The sequence below is a fragment of the Thamnophis sirtalis genome, unplaced genomic scaffold (genome assembly GCF_051295495.1).
Source record: "Thamnophis sirtalis isolate CommonGarterSnake01/CBP01778 unplaced genomic scaffold, rThaSir2_p1.2 scaffold_4, whole genome shotgun sequence".
NCBI lineage: Eukaryota > Metazoa > Chordata > Lepidosauria > Squamata > Natricidae > Thamnophis > Thamnophis sirtalis.
The window spans coordinates 130,990,421-131,010,745 of NW_028261384.1; the positions used below are offsets into that span (position 1 = coordinate 130,990,421).

The 20,325-nt window shown below is 45.2% G+C and overlaps 1 protein-coding gene across 1 annotated transcript in view; it reads right to left on the bottom strand.

Moving 5' to 3' along the window:
- The window catches only part of ARHGEF15 (Rho guanine nucleotide exchange factor 15), a 101,454-nt gene that overhangs the window by 18,908 nt on the left and 62,221 nt on the right, over positions 1-20,325 (bottom strand). The window contains exons 4-9 of the mRNA XM_087714171.1: positions 19,537-19,597; positions 13,996-14,051; positions 10,990-11,222; positions 4,984-5,144; positions 1,999-2,151; positions 77-206 (exon numbers count right to left, since the gene is read on the bottom strand). Coding sequence (XP_087570297.1) covers positions 77-206; positions 1,999-2,151; positions 4,984-5,144; positions 10,990-11,222; positions 13,996-14,051; positions 19,537-19,597 — 794 coding nt within the window. The remainder of the gene's footprint in view (positions 1-76; positions 207-1,998; positions 2,152-4,983; positions 5,145-10,989; positions 11,223-13,995; positions 14,052-19,536; positions 19,598-20,325) is intronic.

Sequence of the window (20,325 nt, forward strand, 5' to 3'; positions counted from 1 at the left end):
ATGCTTTCCTTCGACCCAGAAGCCCCCTCCTCTGCCCTTATAGCCACCCCGATTCTTGGCTCCGCCCGGCTCTCACCTCCAAGAGCATCTTGATACGTGTGATCCTCTGGAAAGGAAGCAGCAGAAAGGACATGAAGGGGAGGCGTTGGCACTGGGGCTGCTCCTGGAGTCGTGTAACCACGATGGCAAACTGAGCGTTCTTCTCCCTAAGAGGGAAAAGGAAGGGAAGCTGCACCCAAGAGCATCGGACCTGAATTCGGGGCTTTGGGACGGCTAGGGAAATATGGAAGGGCCAAAGCATCTGGTCATGCCAGAACGTGAGCTGTCAGCTCCAGCGCGCATGTGTGCGTCAGCCAGCTGATTCTCGGCCTTCTGGAGGGCCATGGAAAGCTGTTTCCTTGCTCCTCAGGCTCTGGAGCTCCTCCCGGAGCTTTCCTGAAGCCTGAGGAGCACGAAAACATCCTTCTCCAGCCACCCGGAGGACCTCCAGGAGCCAGAAACGGATCTTTTCCAAACTTCTGGTTGGCCCGTTGGGCCAGTTTTTTGCCCTTCTGATGTTTTGGAGGCCTGGGGACGGCAAAAACAGGCCCAACAAGCCAACCAGAAGGGCCCTTTTGGTGCGTTTTTTGCCCTCCCCAGACTCCGGAGACTTTCCTGAAGCCTGAGGAGCACGAAAACAGCTTTCCATGGCCCTCCAGAAGGCTGAAAATCAGCTGGCTGGTTCTGGCTGGTTCCCATGTTCCGGAGGCTTTCCTGAAGCCTGGGGAGGGTGAATCCCCCCCCCTCATGCAGGGGAGAGGGTTGTGCGCGCATACGCAGGTGGGTGGGGAACATTGCATTGTGGGTGTGGGGCACGCACGCGCACTATTGCGCGGACACACACAATTTTGGCATGCGTTTACAAAAAGGTTCGCCATCAATGTGTTAGACTAAGCAGAAACACGTAACAAAGATGTTTATGGGGCACAGGTACATCCGCATCCATTACCCATGACATTAAGAACGGGATTCCCACTTCAAAGTTACATTCACAGCCCAAGGGATGGCCATGATCAACCACTAACAAGTTCTGCAGGGGTAGCTGGATGGCTGCTGTTGAAAAGACATGGTGGGTTAATATCTTTTGGAGATATTGGTGATACCAGCAGCTTAGAATTCAAAATGGTGACCAGACTGCCAAATGAGGGGAAACTACAACTCCCAGAATTCTCAGCGAGGTCAAAACAGGTTCGGAAAACAGCCCGAGGAGTTTCTCCAAATAATTTCTCATGTTCTGGCCTAGGCTTTCTCAGCAGCACGAAGCCGAGTCCTCATATCGATAAAACCCTTTTATTTAATTTAGAGTGAATTCCTCCCCAGCAAAGTCTTTCCTCTCCCACAGTCTTTCAAGACAGTTCACAATTACCGACCTTAGCCAGGCTTGGAGAGCGGCCAGGCCGATATCTTTCAGACGAAGCAATACTTACTTCAGGATTGGGCGGCATACAAATCTATTAAAACTCAAACTCAAAACTCAATGCAGGAATGAACTAATTGTCTCTTGCAAACTCCACTCCCCTTTTGCTCCTCTTTTATTTCCTCTGGGAGGGGACATCCACTATCCACCTCTAGCCTTACTCCAAAGTCGGCCTTTGTTCGTAAGTGGTTTCCTTCGTCTGGCAACTCTGCGCATGCGCACACTGGGAACAGGCTCCAGCTGTTCTTCTGCCTCACTGATGTCTGACTCTGAAGGCAGCTGAGAACTGTCAGACGGCCCTTGCCCCCTCTCTGCCTCAGACACAGAGCCCTCGTCAGAGCCTTCCCCAGACTCCAGGACTGGCCCGTGTTCCTCCCCAACCTCCTCACTGTCCAAATCTGCTGCCAGATCCACTGGCCGCTACCGGGCCACAACAATGTAGTTTGGGTGTTCGACAAACAGCTGGTGGGCCACAACAGCTGAACTCATTTTCCCCAAGGATGATCCAGCAGTCTATTTGCCTTTCCTCCTTCTTTACTCACATGAGGCTACTGTAGGTCTTCTCCTGGTAGAGCTGGTTGCGGACGTAATCAATGTAGACCGAGAAGCTCTGCTGAGCGTGGTCCTCCACAATATCGCAAACGTCTGAGATCTGCAGGCTTTCCGCCAGCCGCCGTTCCAGATCCTGTAAGAACCTGCCAAGAGGAAGGACTGGCATCAGATGGCACTTGGGTTATTCAGAGAAGCCCCAGCAAAAATAGCGCTCTTGTGTCTCCAGACGGGGATCTATTTCCACCTCTTGAAGTGGGGGAAGTAACCATTAAACAGATGATCGTGCAGCTGGAGAACAGAACTAGCCTGCTGTTCATCACAGATGGACACCATGATCAGACGAATAGGGGTGAGCCCTATGGGTATGCTTCCTTCTGAAGGGGAAGATTAATCAGAATCAGAAGAACAGAGTTGGAAGGGACCCTGGAGGTCTTCTAGTCCAACCATTGCTCGAGCAGGAGCCCCTATACCCATGCTGGTGAAACTATGGCACATGTGCCAGAAGTGGCACAGAGAGCCATCTCTCCGGGCACGGCAGCTATTGCCCGTTGCTTTTCTGGGTTCTGGTGCGCACATGCGCGCTGGCTAGCTGGTCTTCCGGTAACTGGAAGAGCAACTTCCGGGCATGCATGCTGGTCTTTGTGGGCGCATGCATGCCAGGAACCAGAACCTCAGCTTCCTGGCATGCGTACAAACAGAGGAACTGCTCTTCCAGTTTCCAGTGTTCCCTAAAGTGCACGCCCTCCCGTTTCAGCACTCGGTACCAAAAAAGGTTCACCAACACTGCCCTATTCCATTTCAGACAAATACCGTATTTTTCGGAGTATAAGACGCACCTTTTCCCCTCAAAAAAAAAAAAAAAGGTGTATTACAGTTAAAACTCTTGAATGTACTAAAAGAAGAAAAGGCAATTCAATCATGGTTTCAGTATGGGCAGTTACAGGCCAGATGGAAAAAAGATCAAAAAATCGGTTTTATGCAAGACGAGGATAATTTACTAAAACAAATTAGAGATCAAAGTCCAATGCATATAAAGAGACTATATAATGCATTAATAGAAATGGATTCGGAAACAGAATTAGTTAATGAGCTCCGTTTTCAGCTGCCACAGCAGAGGTGGGTTCCTACCAGTTCGCACCTATTCGGTAGAACTGGTTCGTCAAATCTACCGAACCGGTTAGAAGAGGTTCCACCAGTGGACCCGGAAAGCAGGCCACACCTACAGAAGAGGTTCCAAATTTTTTTGAAACCCACCACTGGTCCTTGGATATGATTATTCTACACTATCATGCTCATATTTATAAAACTCAGTGCCTCTGTGAAAGGCAAGGATGACTACTGCGTTTGTAGTGCAATCAGAACATTCCATGTATTGAAGTTGTTTTAATGCAAACCAAAGATGCCTTTTAAAAAACAAGTTTACATCATATTCTTGTGCATGCCAGTGCTGTGTGTGAGGTAATTTAAGGTGGTTCTGACAAGTGTCGTCGGCACCTTCATATCTGGTCACATGGGCGGCAAGCCACTCCCATCCGGTCACATGGATGGCAAGCCACTCCCATCCGGTCACATGGGCGGCAAGCCACTCCCACAAAGGAGGTCACACCCACAGAGTAGGTTTGAACAATTTTTGAAACCCACCACTGTGCCACAGCCTCCTGCAACCTATTGCCAATGAAAATGGTGGCTGTCCCAAGCTCCATTTTCACTGGCAGAGGGTTGCAGAAGGCTGTGGCAGCGGAAAACGAAGCTCGGGAGACTGTTTTCACTGGCAGAAGCGCTGCGGGCCAGTCCTTTGCTGTTTCCAGAGTGGCAATGTGGGTCAGATCTAAGTACCTTGTGGCCGGATACAGCCCCTGGGCTTTGAGTTTGACACCCCTGTTTTAGAGGGTTGTGAGGTTTATCTGTGTCCTCAGGGTCACCTAAGAAGTGCTCCTGGTTCCTATCGTCTGCAATTATTTTTCCCCTCTGGAAATCCATTCCTACTCCCATTCCATTCCAAGGGTGCTCATCCCAAATTGTATAGGGAAAAGTCTGTAGAGATTCCCTTCTTGGATGAGAAGTGAAACGTCTTCAAAAGAAAAATAGCAATAGCAATAGCAGTTAGACTTATATACCGCTTCATAGGGCTTTCAGCCCTCTCTAAGCGGTTTACATAGTCAGCATATCGCCCCCACAGTCTGGGTCCTCATTTCACCCACCTCGGAAGGATGGAAGGCTGAGTCAACCTTGAGCCGGTGAGATTAGAACCGCTGAACTGCAGATAACAGTCAGCTGAAGTGGCCTGCAGTACTGCACCCTAACCACTGCGCCACCTCTGCTCTTCGAAATGAAGGAAGTCTAGTTGCCTCCTGAAAAAGCACTGTTGGGACTCTCTTTGATTAGTTTCCATCCATTGTTTCTCGTCCTTCTGCTTTGATGCTTTGGAAAATAAGTTGACACCTCCCTTATTTATAGTAGCCCCTCAAATACTGGAATACTGCTATCACGTCATCCCTCATAATGACATCAGCCCTTCACGGTAAAGGTTCCCCTCGCACATATGTGCTAGTCATTCCCGACTCTAGGGGACAGTGCTCATCTCCGTTTCAATGTCAAAGACCCAGCTGTCCGAAGATGTCTCCGTGGTCATGTGGCCGGCATGACTAAACGCCAAAGGCGCACGGAACACTGTTACCTTCCCACCAAAGGTGGTTCCTATTTTTCTACTTGCAGTTTTACATGCTTTTGAACTGCTAGGTTGGCAGAAGCTGGGATAAGTAACGGGAGCTCACTCTGTTACATGGCGCTAGGGATTCAAACCGCCGAAAAGCCGACCTTTCTGATCGACAAGCTCAGCGTCTTAGCGTCCCTCCCTTCAAGGTGACCAGTAGCAAATTGAGGATTTCACAATTGGCTGCCTTCATTCATTCTGGAGAATGGTCCAGAGCAATGAAGATTGGATGAAAGATGGGAAGAGAGGGAAAAAACCTGACCTTTCGCTCACTTCCTGGACTTTGCGTATGTTGGAGAAGAGAATCCGGTGCTCGCGCAGAAGGATGGTGCCAGCCAGCTCCCGAGACTCCATGAAGTGCTCGATCAGAAGGGCTAGCGAGCGTAGGTAGGAAGCTTCAGAGGTCACCACCTCGAAGAGACTCTGATCCCAGAGGCCCAGACCCACAAAGGCACAATGAGTAACCTCTTACATTCACCTTAAATGTGTTATGCAAAAATATGTATAACAATGTTCCCCCCCTGTTTCTAATTTCTTACTCTATTCTAATTCTCAGTACTGCCAATCTTGTTAGAAAGATCTTTTTCTATCCATCATCTCTCACCCTTTTGGAAGTTTCACTTCCTCTCTTCTTAACTTGCCTCCCATGGGTCCTCATCTACAGCTTTCATTTTCAACCCAATCATTATCTCCATCTCCGCTATTTTTTGCTGCCACTCCACCCAATCCTCTGTCTTTTTTTCAAAAATATTTTTAGGTTTACTGGATTCCATTTTTCTACCACCCAATATATGTTCTCCCAACTTTATCTTATATATCTTAAAGAATAGGCCATGGGAATCTTTACCAGATCAATGGACAGAGTGAGGCTTAGAGTCCATCGTTTAAGAATGGTGATCTGCTATTTGCAATACAATACAAGCAGGCCTTGTTAAAATATTCATGACTGGGAGAGACATGGGAGCAAGGTCAGCCAATGAATATGCATAGCAACTAAGCCAGCCAATGGGAACGTAAACAGAACTGAGTCTGTGCAGAGAATTGAAACAGAAACGTAAGAAGAAAGCAGTCTGCTGCTCTGTGAAGTAAACTAGCAGTCTTTCTGGTCTGCTGAAATGAATCTAACTGCTTGTGTTTGCCTGTAACTCTCCTGCCTTGTGTTTACTTGGAAGAACCACCTGTTGGTATTGTACATTTATTCATCTATTCTTATGTATATAAAGAAGTTAATGAATCCAGCTGCATCAGTTATCTGTCTGTACTTCTGGATTTGAATTTATGCAACAAACTCTGAAAGGCCTTCACTTATGATCACAACTGAGAGCAGAATTGTGGTTGTTAAGTTGTTCTGGTCATAAGTGAAGACATCCACATGACCAGACCTGATTCCCCCCCCCCCCGCCAATTTTTAAAAGCAGTTGTTAAGCCGATCATGTGGTCATTAAGCGAATTCACTCTCCCAAATGGGCATCTTTTGCCGAAAACTGACAAAAACCATTGATACTGGATGCTGCAACTGGTTGCAAATGTGTGAGCTTCATCACTGGAGGCTTCCAAGAAGAGACTGGACTGCCATCTGTCAGAAACAGTGTAGGGTTCCCCGCTTAGGTGTGTGTGTGTGTGTGGGGGGGGGGTTGGACTATATGACCTACAAGGTCCCTTCCAACTCTGTTAAATCTGTTAAACATGTGAGTCGATTGGCAAGTATCCAACATGTGGTTTTGTGATCACGGGGAAAAGAGAGCAGCGCAACGTTTTCCAACAGTTAGGAGTGTTTTGCACTGCATAAAACGCACTTCTTTCTGAGGCCACTGTAGCTCCAATGGGTTGTTAAACAACCGATTGTGAGTCGAGAACTACCTGTAGTTGATGAGTCAGATTTCACCCAGGGGAACCTTGCAACAACCTGTTGGCTGCCTAAAGGAGACAACACAATGCTGGCAACAGCTGGAACAAGATGTATTCTGCATCATGAAGATACAGCAGGGGTAAAAAAAAAAGTCGCCAGGGACCTATCTGTGCTTGGGAGTGGCTCTTATTTTGCTTTATTCCATTGCTAACACAATTTACAATTATGTCTTGTGTTATCGGGGGGGGGGGGCAGAATCCACTAACATACACACGGAAAGTTCGTACACACTTATATCAGCACAAAATTCATCCAACATTAGGATATTCTGTCTCCCTAGTGCCACATCAGTTGGAAAAATAATATTAATCTGTTGATATAGCTCGGGTCATAATTCACGCGTGAAACACCCAGTCCCAAGCTGCAAATAAAGATGACTCTCAACTTAAAATGATCTCATTTTCTAGGTGGGGGGTGGGGTGGGGAGAACCCCGCCAACACAACTCCTTAGGGTGTTCAACAAAACTTTGCATGTTCTGATCGTTCTCAAAGCAGAATAACAGAGGTGGAAAGGACCTTGGAGGTCTTCTAGTCCAACCCCCTGCACAGGCAAGAAACCCCACGCCGTTTCTGACAAATGGTTGTCCAATCTCTTCTTTAAAAAACCTCCAGTGTTGGAGCACCCAGGACATCTGGAGGGAAGTCGTCCCACCGATGAATTGTTCCGACGGCCAGGTAAACGTCTGAAGGGTCATTTCCATGTCAAGTGGTTCTAGAGCTCCCTGCTCGACCATCACGGATTTTGATGAAATTTGGTGTGAACTTGCACACCCGTCCCCAATGAACATTGGCAAAGTGTTGTGTTTGCGGATGCAATACTTGAGGAGATATAGTCATTTGTTTGACCCCATACTGTAGCCTTCGAGTCTGAGATTTCAGCAACTTTGAGACATAATATTTCCGGCAATATTATGTTGAGAGAAACAAAATTGCCCATCTTGTACAACTTCTTGTGCCACCATGTTTCCCCCGAAAATAAGACAGGGCAGTGACGTGCGGCAAGGTTTACAGTTGGTGAGGCAAGAGCGTGGCGGTGGCGAGAAGCAGCATTCCCGCGGCTGTCCCCGATAGAGGCGTCTCGCGTTTATGTCCGCCATAGATGTGAGACGCCTCTGTCAGGGACAGCGGTGGGGAGCGAGGCGGCGGAACGTGCCCCAATGGGTGACTCTGCTTAAGTGTTTAAAAAAAGCCTTTAAAAAAAGTGCCCTCTGCAGGAGGAGGCGAGAGAACCACGTGCCTCCTTTGCATAAGGAATTTTTCGCCTTTTAACCCTTGCTTAACTCTGCTCAAGATAGACTAAAGGAGGCATGTGGTTCTCTCGCCTCCTCCTGTAGAGGGCACTTTGTTTAGAGGCTTTTTTAAACAGTTAAGCACTAAGCAGAGTCATCCACTGTGACTCTGGCAGCAACTACCTCAGCCTTTTTCCTTTTACATTTTCTTTTCTTTTCAGGATGACAGTGGTGAGGCCCTGCCTCCCCTGACTGCACATCCCTGTGACAGGGTCTTATTTTCTCTTGACGCCCAAAATAAGCACTTGGACTTATTTTCGGCGTGATCTTACTATTTTTGAGGTGCAGGAGGCAGTGAGTGTGGTCACCTCATGGCTGCTGCTGTGTTGCGCGTCGCTGGACCTGCCACTCTTTTTGTGGCAGCCATTACCGTAACAGAAGGGGCGCAGTGGCTAGAGTTGGGGAGTGGCTGTTAGGTAAGGACTTGTGGGGTGCATGGGGCATGTTCCCCTCTCCCTCCCCTCCCCTCCAGTCTCGCCTCTTCACTTCATTTTGTTTGCATGGCAAGTGACCAGAGGAAATGGCAGGGATGGAGAGCTTCCTTTCAGGGGAGATCTTATTTTAGCGCATGCGCTCAAAAGCCCGATTGGGCTTATTATCCGGGGAGATCTTATTTTAAGGGGAAACCGGGTACATTAAAGAAAATAATAAAAAACATTCTCATGAGCGATCTCCATCTAGATAAGTTGGACCAAAGTTGGCCAAAAATGACTGCAGCTCGAAAAAAGATTATTTCATTTCATTTCATGCGAGACCGCCTACTGCCCAACGGCCGATAAGATCCCACAGGGTGGGCCTCCTTCGGATACCGTCAGCCAGACAGTGTCGGCTGGCGGGCCCCCGGAGGAGAGCCTTCTCTGTGGCTGCTCCAACCCTGTGGAATCAGCTACCCCCAGAGGTCCGGACCTTACCCACTCTCATGGCCTTCAGGAAAGCCGTTAAAACCTGGCTGTTTCGGCAGGCCTGGGGCTGTTGACCTTAGTGTTAAGGTCCAGCCCTGATTAGAACGTATGTGTGTTGTGAATTTTAAACTATTTTCCTATTTTGCTTTTCTTTTTTTTCTTCTTTCGTTGTAAGCCGCCCGGAGTCCTCCGGGATTGGGCGCCTATAAATTTAATAAATGAAATGAAATGAAAAAAGATTAAAGTTTGCCTTTATTATTTCTCTGGAAGGAAAGGTATGAGACACGTGAAACTTTGTGCGCAATAACTTAGCAACACAAGGTTTACGAATATAAAATTTCATTCTCCTACTGCTTTCCCAAAGCTCGCAAATTGAGTGTAAAGTTGACGGTTTTTGTAAAAACGCCAAAAATAGGGCATTTTCAGCCAGCTTTTACAAAAAAAACCACCTTCTGGAAACTCTGTAACACTTTACCAATGTTCGTATTGTGCATATTCACACCACATTTCATCAAAATCCGTGATGGACGATTTATTCTCGAACATTCTTGCTATTCTCGTTGGGGATAGCTGCCACCTGTAAAACATCTTATACAAATTTTCTTTATATGCTGTTGACATGGTCATTTTATAATTTTGAGATCATAATTTCTGCCAATTCTCTAAGTCTATCCCATGTTCCAAATTTTTCCCCCAAACAATCATAGATTCTTTCACTTGTTCTTCTTCTGACTTAACCTCTAATAAGCATCCGTACAGTTTTTTAATCACCTTTTCATCAGTACCTATCAAAATTTTATCTAACGCAGTCTTTTTATCACGGAAACCTTCCATTTTTGAAATCTTTATCATATCTAGAATGTATTTGCACATATGAAAACCAGTTCATCTTTATACCTTGCTGTTCCAGTTCTTGCATAGATTTAAGTTCACCCTTTGCATTCAATATTTCACTATATCTAACTGTTTGTTCCTTTTTGTATGTTATTGGATAGGGAAAAAGCTTCAATAGTTGATAACCAGGCTGGAATTTTTAAATAGTGTTGCCATTTAATCTTCTCCCAATTTAATAACAAAGCCTCATGTTTGTAATGTCTTTCAGCTGCTTTAAGTAGTAAGTGTGCTCCTCGGAAGGGCACTTTTACTTTTCTTGTATTCCTCATTATATATCTTTTTTAGTTGAACGCAATCTCTATCAAACCATATTTTGTTTTTTGTAACTAGCATTTTGGGGTGAGCTAGTGATCTGTTACTGAGAACCGAATTCAAATTTAAAATTAAGAATTCAAGCCCTTCTAGGTAAGATCCCCCACAGTTATTTCTTAAAAGAGATGTTCGTAACTCTATGGTTTCAGGGGCTAACATCCATTTGGTAACTTCCTTAGCGTTTTTCTCATTCCATTTAATTTTTACCTGGGTATTTTGAGTCTCTAACCTGGGTAGGTAGGCTGTGCCTGCCCTTAAAGAATTCTGGTGCAATGTGAGAGTAAGGAGTATTGTATTATGATCACTTTCCAGTCGTGAGTCTACCTCAATCTTCTGTAAGAACTTCAGGAGGTCATATGATATTATCCAGTAGTCAACTGTGGATTTTCTTCCTGCTCCCCGATAAGTATATTCTACTGGGAAGTCGCCCCATGGGGACCCGTTAAGGATACAAAGATCCAAACGTTCAGTCATTTGTCTTACACATAAGTCTGCCCAATTAGCTTTAGGGTCTTTAAATTGTCTGGCATGCAAAGATTCATCTGTTACATTTTCATTGTAGTGAATCTTAAACTGCTTATATAATGCTTGATCATTTGGACCCATCCTAGCGTTTAAGTCCCCCCCCCCCTATAATTATTGCAGCTTTGGGGAATTTGACTGAACAGCCAAAAATAAAATCTTCTATGCTGTCCCAAATCTTGTTAATCATTAAATATCCCCTGTGTTTTAGTTGCCTTGTACCATGGGAAAGCGTGTCATCCTAACAGCAAATCATTTCCTTCTACAGTCAATAATCTAGAATTTCTTAATGTTATCCATTCCTTTACCCACATCAAACCTGTTGGGCAATTTTCTGAAATCAGACCACTTGAGATGGAATGGCCCTGATGCCAGTTTCGGACACCTTTAATTCTGCCTGGTGGGAAACGCCTTCCTTACCTAAATCCTGTTAAACTCACCTCTTGCATTTTCCTCTCTTCTGGGCTGATGTTTTCCAAAACGCCACTTTCTCGCACAGCTGGCAGCTCTTGCCAAAGGGTGCTATGAGGGACGGGGCCCTGGGGTCCCGTTGTCCCTTCCCCAGGAGAAGGGGCTCTGTAGTCCGAGCTGCTGAAACTGCTGTTCCGTGGCACCGTTTGCCGCTTGATCTCCTTGGAGATGACGGCCTGGCGATAGGTTTGATACAAAGGCTCTGCGAGACAACAGAAGTCAGAGAAAGACACAACACAATGAACCTTGGTGGGGGAATAACGGGCCATCACCAAATGAACGATTGTCCTCAACTTACAACTGCAATTGAGCCCTAAATTTCTTTTGCTAAGGAGGAAAGTGTCAGCGTTACAAATGACATCCAGAATTAAATCAGAGTCCAAGGCATTGCTTTCACCAAAGTTCCAATTTAATAAGAGAGACATGTTGGCACATCTGGGAAAACCCGAATCTGAAAGCTTCCCGGTTTTCCCCACCTAGTTGAAAGTTCAAGATCTTGCCCCCACACCCACAAGCCCATCACATGGTCCAATCTTCCACTGCCATGCTGGCAGTTCCACCCGTCCAGCTCCGGTCAGGTGCAGAGATGCAGAGACAAAGGATGACATTGGCTTTCTAGAAAGAATTTTGTTGTGGCTACAAAGTACGCAACTCCTTACAATCCTCCCTCTCATTTTCCCACAATAGAAAATACATAGTAGAATAATAGAAAAAGTGGCAGGCCAAAGATCCAAAAGAAAAGATGGCTACAGGCCTGACGGAGAGTTGTGAAGTGAGTTTTGAACCAGTCTACGGCTTTCCTTGACCCAACTGTTAATTGAATCACGGTAGTTCAGAGGTGGTATTCAGACAGTTTGGATTGGTTTAGGCGAACCGATAGTGGCAACCTGCAGGTGGGCCAGTCCACTCGCCCATGTGCAATCCCATCCTATATTACTGTGTTTTTGATGTCGCATGCATGTGTAGACAGCGTGAACTAGAGAGCTATTTGCCGTGTTTTATGATGCCGCACGCATGTGCAGATGGCGTATGTGAGCTAATTGCTGTGTTTTGTAATGCCGCATGCATATGCTGATGGCGCACGAATGAGCGAAGCATGCATGCGCACCAGTGGTGGGTTCCGGATCCTGGTGCAACTACTACGGTGCAACAAGGCCTGGCCTCCTCCACATGAACGTGCGCAGCACACGCATGCATCCGTACCTCCTGCGACGTCTCCGTGACGCTTTAGTGTCTCGGCGGAGCGTCGTGCAGAAGCGCCGAAGAGCTCAAATACAGGTAAGGAGGGCGGGCGGGCGGGTGGGTGGGCCCTCCGGAACACTGTTCCTGGTATGGTACCCAGTGCTCCCAGCAGGAACCGGTACGCTCATACCGGGGTGTACCGCCTGCAACCCACCACTGAAGCGCTCATATTTCCAGTGCTGGGCAAACCAGCAGTAACAGTAAATGAATCCCACCTCTGCTGCAGTTGCTAAATTAGCGACACAGTTGTTCAGTGAATCTGGCTTCCTCATTGACTTTGCTTGTCAGAAGGTCACAAGAGGGGGTCACTTGACCCTGGGACTTACAACCGTCACAAATATAAACCTGTTGCCAAGCATCCAAATTTTGATCGCGTTTTGATCACATGGGGATGCAGCAAAGGTTGTGTGAAAAATAGGTCACTTTCTTCAGTGCTGTTGTAACTTTGAACCGAATAACGAATGGTTATAAGTCGAAGACTATCCACATGTCATTTAAAAAAAAATATCCTTCAAGGTTGCAATCATCCAGGTTTTGCCCCGGAGTTCTCAGAAAGCTGTCAGTTTCCTGTTAAATATTATAAGTGTATCTGAAAATCTATTTTAAGTTGTGTGAAGTAAAGGGCATAGTGCAGTGTTTCTTGACCTCAGCCATTTTAAGATGTGTGGACTTTAACTCCCAGAATTCCCCCAGCCAGTTTTGCTGGCTGTGGAATTCTGGGAGTTGAAGTCCACGCTCTTAAGAGAGTTGAAACAGAAACTTTGTGGTAGCTGGCTTGGGATTCTGGGAGTTGAAGTTCATACATCTCAACGTAGTTGAAACTGAGAAACTTCGTGATGATTGATTGTGGAATTCTGGGAATTGAAATCCACACATCTTAACAGAGTTGAAACAGAAACTTTGTGGTAGCTGGCTTGGAATTCTGGGAGTTGAAGTTCATACATCTTAAAGTAGTTGAAACTGAGAAACTTTGTGGTGACTGATTGTGGAATTCTGGGGGGGGGGTTGAAGTCCACGCAGGTTAAAATGACTGAGGTCGAGAAACACTGGAATAGTAAGTTCCTAGGAATGTCTCCAGCACATGGTCTCCACACCTAGAATCTGTGTAAGTGAACTTTGAAAACCTAAAGAAGGAAATCTGGATGAGTAACTACCAGGGAATGGTAGCACAAGGATTTAGCAATGAGGCAGGCGCCCTAATCAGGCTTTTAAACCACTTCAGCAGTGAACTATGCCTCCAGGGCAGCGTTTCTCAACGTCGTCAACTTTTAAGATTTGCGGACTTCAACTCCCAGAGTTGAAAGCACCAGAAGGCAAGACAAGAAACAACAGGTGGAAACTAATCAAGGAGAGAAGCAGCCTGGAATTGAGGAAAAAATTCCTAACAGTGGGGACAAATAACCAGTGGAACAGAAGTTGCCTCCAGAAGTTGTGGGTGCTTCATCACTGGAGTTTTTAAAGTTAGGAAGGGCAGCTGTCTGAAACTGTACAGGGTCTCCTGCTTGAGCAGGGGGTTGGACTAGAAGACCTCCAAGGACCCTCCCAGCTCTGTTCTGATTGACCTTAAAAGTAGGAGAAACGCCGCTTTGGGATATGGGAGAGAATTTCACGTGGGATTTGAGAAGAAGGAAAAGACATTGAGTCAAGGGCTGTTCCGTGTCTTTAACCGAGTCACTTTTCCTGGGTTTGTCTTTGCTCTCTTACATTTTTTTTAAAAAGTGCTGTCCACTTACCGTCCTGCAGGCAAAGCCCCCAGTCCGGACTCTTGGAAGATAGCACCGAAGAATGCCTGTGATATAGGAGCAAAGCAGAAAAAGCCAATGATAAGCAATCCTATGAACACAACAAATCTGCAGTTGTTGATTTGCTAAAAAGATGTATTAACCAAGGGAGGGTTTCAAAAATTTCAGCAATGGAGGGGAGGAGCCAATGTCGCGACAATACAACATGCGGTCTCGTCAGTCCGAGACCGCCGTTGACACTTTTGCCACTGGACGGTCCAGTTGGACGTAAACCGTCCCATAGAGATGGTGAACAGGAAGACAAAGCCTTGCTGGTCTCAGAGACATCGCAAAGTCCCTGAATGACCCAAGGGAAGCGATGAAGATTTGTTAACCAGGGGAGGGCTTCAAAAATTTCAGCAACGGGTTCTCTGTCTGGTTGTGCATGGCCATGGTGGGCATGGCCTAGTCAGCCTCCTGCACCACAGGGGGGGGGGGGCATTTTCGCCTTGCCCTGGCTTCGGAGGCTTGCTTTGAGCCTCTGGAAGAGGCTTCCCCCAAGCTCCAGAGGCCGAAAATGGGCCCGTTCCCCCCCTCCCCGAGCCTCTGTGCAGGCCCTGCCCTTACCTCAAATCCAAAATGGGCCACGTAGAGACTTCTGGGAGGGGTGGGGTGTGATTTGGAGGTTCTCTGAACTGCCCATAATGTTAGCTATGGGTTCACAGCCCACCCCTGGATGCCACATTTGGAGCAATGTTGGAGAAACAAAAATATCTTTTTTTATCTAGCATCAAATGGAGAATCTTGAATATAGGATAAACCTCTTGGTTTTCCCCCCAAATTTTTAATTTTGATGTCACTGGGAAGATTTTTTTGTTGTTGCTAATGGTTTAGAAAAACCCATCAACCCAGAATTCAGAAATAGAGATGTTTGAAAAACCACAAGTTCAGGAAAAGAGGTTCTATTCCGTCTCTGGATTTTCCTTTCTCATCAAATTACTTTCTTCATAACTACCATATTTTTTGGAGTATAGGAGGCACCTTCCCCCCCCCCTAAAATAGGTTGAAAATGTGGGTGCGTCTTATACACTAAATGTAGCCCCACCACCCACCAGCCCTTTGGCCTCTGCCTCCCAGCAATTTGCCTCCTTGCAGCAAACAGCCTGTTTCAGTTTCAGCTTCACAGCCTGATTAGCACAAACAGCTGATTGTCGGTTGGATCGGCCTCCTGACAATGAACTGTTTCAGGCTGCAGGGATTGCCATTGCCTACTCCTGCCTCCATGCACCCCATTTTCTGCCTCCGTATCCCATTTTTGGCATCTGCGCCAAAATTACTGCCGCCAGGAATGGGTAGAAAAAGGGGTGCACGGACACCGAAAATGGGGAATGCGGAGGCTGAAAATGGTACAGGGGGAGGTGGCAATAGACTATCGCAATCCCTGCAGCCTAAAACAGCTAATCGTCAGGAGGCCAATCCAACCAACAATCAGCTGTTTGTGCTAATCAGTCTGTGGTGAAACTGAAACTGGCTGTTTGCTGTTTGCTGCAAGGAGGCAAATTGCTGGGAGGCAGAAGCAGATTTTTTTTCTTGTTTTCCTCCCCAAAAGCTAGGTGTGTCTTATACTTCGGAGCGTCTTATACTCCAAAAAATACAGTACTCAATTCGTATGTCTTGTTTGACAGCAATGATTAAAGAATATTCTTTCTCTAATGGAAATCCTTTTCAAATAATTAATTAAATATCTAATCCCCCATTCTTGTGTCAAACAAACAATAATCAAAATCCATATTCTTGAAGACTTTTGGAAACCTCTTTTTTAAAAATATAACTTTCTCTCAGTCTGTATAAATCAGTTATTTAAGAAGAATACAATGAATAACTGACAGATTATATTTCAGGAAGCCAAAGACATGATCGAGCATGCTGAACAGTGGCACTTCCTGTGGGAGAAATGGGCTGGTAGGCTTGGCCTACCCATTCTAAGAAGCTCAGGATTTTGCTAAAAGTAAGCAACCCACGCCTCATTGGGTCATTTCAAAGATATTTCCTTACTAAAACAGAGAAACAAGACTGACCATAAGCAGCCAAAAGAGCAGTGAGACTGACTTCTGACTTCCTGCTGGCTTCCCCATGGACTTTCCTTGCAGAAATCTGGCAGGGAGTGGGGGAAATTAACAATCACGTCACCATGGCTAGCACAGCAGTGTGGTGGCGTGGTACACTGAAGCAGCCATGTCTTTGCCAAATTTCAATCCCGCAGGAGTCATGGGTGAGAATGACAGAAAGACCGTGGGCAGGCAGAAAGGCAGCGGGAATGACTTCCAATTTCCAGCTGGCTTCCCCATTGACTTTCCTTTAAAGGAAGCTGCCAGGGAGCGATGGAAATGATGATCACTTCACCATGGCTGATTGAGGCAGCACTGAAATGGCCACAATTTTGCCACATTTCAATCTCACAGGAGTCATGTATCCCAGATTGTGAGATTGAGAGATTGAGATTTATTAGATTTATATGCCGCCCTTCTCCCAAGGACTCAGGGCGGCGTACAACAATTAAAAGAAACACATAACATAAAAGTTAAAAAAAAATTAAATGGAATATCCCAAACCCAATTAAAATTGACAATACATTTTTTTAAAAAAATTTCAAATTAAAATTAACAGTGATCAATAATTTATTTTGTTTTGTTCAGGCCAGGCTGGCTTGCTGGAAAAGCCAACTTTTTAGGGCGTGTCAGAAGGACCGGAGGTTGGGGATTATACAAGGCTCTGGGGGCAGCTCATTCCAGAGGGAAGGCGCTTCCACAGAGAAGGCTCCCCCCTGGGGGTCACTAGCCAACACTGTCTGGCCGACGGCACCCTGAGGAGGCCAACTCTGTGGGATCGCACTGGACGATGGGAGGCTACCGGTGGCAGTAGGTGGTCTCGCAGATACCCTGGGCCTAAGCCATGGAGCGCTTTAAAGGTCATAATTAGTACCTTGAATTGCACCCGGAAGACAACTGGCAACCAGTGCAGGCCGCCTAAAAGGGGTGTAACATGGGAGCACCTAAGTGCCCCCATGACAACCCGCGCAGCCGCATTCTGGACCAGTTGAAGCTTCCGGATGCTTTTCAAGGGCAGCCCCATGTAGAGAGCGTTGTGGTAGCATTCTGTAAATTAGACCATTTGAGGTACACTGATTGAAAAAGTATTGCCCTACGATACCCTGTTTTCCCCAACTGAAGGTTACAGACAATTAGATATGAGAGTTTTAGTAATATATATGAGCAATGTGCAGCAACTTCTCACAACTGCAGCAAGCCAAATTGTTGAACAAATGGCATGGGAGCACTATCTAAAATCAGCTTTTACACCATTTTTCTCCTTGTTCAGAAGGAATAAACCCTTTGATCGTTGATAAAGAGCACCAGACACTATCCAGATACAATACAAGTAATAGGACCATAATTGAGTCCCAAAGTTTATGCTGCTAACTGAGATAGTTATTCACTGAGTTTTCTTCCATTTTACAACCTTTCTTGCCACAGTTGTTAAGTGAATCAGTGCAGTTGCTATATTAGTAACGCGGCTGTTAAGTGAGTCTGGCCTCTCTATTGACATGGCTTGTCAAAAGGACACAACGACCCCAGGACACTGCAATTGTCATAAATATGAGTCAGTTGCCAAGGGTCTGAATTTTGATCATGTGACCATGGGGATGCTGTTAACAGTCGTAAATGCGACGGTTACGTCACTTCCTTCGGTGCATTCGGAGGTGGTATTCAGCCGGTTCGGACCGGTTCACGGTAGTGGAAATCTCTATGCCATCCCATATAGGCACGTTTTCAAGCCAAAGCGCATGCGTGGAAGGCCGAGTGCGTATGCTCACATTTGTGAACCTATAGGGAAAGTAAGTGAATACCACCCCTGGTGCGGTTCTAACTTTGAACAGAATGGTTGTAAGTCAAGGACTACCTATGTAATGCTCTTCAAAGGCTAAATTGACACCTGGTTAGCACGCCCAGGTAAATCTCTCCCTTAGAAAGGTCAGGGAAGGAAACTAGCTAAACCTAGCGAAATTTAGTGATAATAGATATAGTTAAATAAATAATTGATAATGATAATAATGTATACAATATGTAGTGTTATGATAAGTAATAACTGGATATGAATATTGAATGGTACCCAGGAAAGGAAGATTAGAAATCCTTTTAGATTATATACATTATATTATATTATACAATTGTATCACAGCGGCCAGTTGTTTCGCCGGATTTGGCATTGGTTACTAGTCGGGCCCCACCCAGGGGCCTAGGACGTCGTAACGTATTTTCGTAATATGCGTGCAGATCCAAGCAGTGCGGCTTTTTGCATTTGACCGATGGTGATTTTGTCAATTTTTAACTGTTTTAAATGTAATTCCAGTGCTTTTGGAATAGCACCCAGTGTGCCAATTACCACTGGAATTACCACTGCTGGTTTGTGCCATAGTCGTTGAATTTCAATATTATATTATTATTATCATCATTATCATTATTATTATTATTATTAATAATAATAATAATAAAGAATTAAGTTAGATTCAGTTAAGTCTTTTTATTCCTTTTTTTAAAAAAAATGAATATTTTTATTTCCATTTTCATAACACACACTCACATGTATACTATACATAGCCCTATCATAAGGTATTAAATAATAATTACATCAGTTCCTCTTGTCAACAATGCCCAGAAAAATAGAAGCCCATTATAGCTCTTCTGCTCTCCATACACCTTTTTCTTCTACCACCCTCCAACTTTCTATCTTCCCTCCATCATCCTTTTCTACTCTACTTCCCCTCCCTTTCTACTGCTCCTCTCTCTACAATCCACTCCTCCTTATCCTTCTCATCTTCCCCACGTCACAACACAAATGTAACAAAGACAACAGTAAAAATATTGGGTTTCTGCCTGGATGGTCTCTTATGACGAGCTGATGGACAGAGAATGGAAGCAGTGAACCTCCTCCCATGTTTGGGCATACCAGGGGTTGTGACTTTAAATATATATATATGTATGTATGTATGTATGTATGTATGTATGTATGTATGTATGTATGTATGTATATGTGTATGGGTACAATATAAGGAAATGAGATGTAAATTGTAAACAGTGATTTGGAAAGAAGGATAGAAAACTTTGTTATTAAATATTATGGATGTTTAGCTAGAATAGGACATAAGGATTCAGTGTTATTGGAGGATTTTGGAAATAGTAAATGAAAGGCCAGTATGTGGTTATGTATTAAATCTTGGTATATTTTATGATGAAGGACGTTTAAACAATTATAGTCAAATGAAAATGGAGGTATGATGACGGTAACATGTATAAATATCTGAGTTAAAGTACTTGAGTTAATATGAATTATGCTTGATGATTGTGGAAGAGATGCACGAAAGTCTTTTGTAACCAACTGACACACTTTCTACAGTATGTAAAAAAAGGAAGATTTTATGTGTTGTGTTTGTTTTGAAAATTAAAAATAAAAACTTTTTTTAAAAAAAAGGAAGGTCAGGGAAGGAACACACACCTGTTGTCTGATTTGTCCGTTTCTGACTCGCTGAAACTGCTCTCTTCATTTTCACAGCCACCTGGAGAGGGAAAAGTTTGCAGACTCAGTGAATCACCAGGAACGGGTTAACAGAAAAGGACATTTAAGTTTATAATACAGACAAGCACAGATTATGGACACTGGGGAAGACTTCGGCACTCCTGTAACACATAAAGCATCTGGCCCTGTTTTCGGTTTGGATTGAGAGGATGGGAGCTACAGTGTAACACTTCTGGAGTGTGAATCAAACACGGGTGGTCTTAAACTTACAACCGATTGTGTAGCAACCCTTGGAATTTACCATGCACTTCCCCAGGGATGCTTATGACCCATTTCTGAAGTTCCAATGGTTGCCCCCCGTCCCCAGCATGGACATGTATGTTCTGACCTAGGCTTCTCCAGTAGCACGAAGCCGAGTCCCCGTCCCGATAAACCCCTTTTATTTAAATTACAGTGAATTCCAATCCAGCAAAGTCTTTCCTCTCCCACAGTCTTTCAAGATGGTTCACAATTGCCGACTTTTATCAGGCTTGGAGAGCAGCCAGGCTGATATCTTTCAGACGCCAAAATACTTGGCAAGAATACAGGAATGGACTAATTGTCTCCTGCAAACTCCACTCCCCTTTTGCTCCTCTTTTATTTCCTCTGGGAGGGGCCATTCATCGTCCACCTGTGGCCTTACTCTCAAGTCGACCCTTGTTCCTTAGATGTTCCTTTGGTCTGGCAACTCTGCGCATTCGCACACTGGGAACAGGCTCCAGCTGTTCT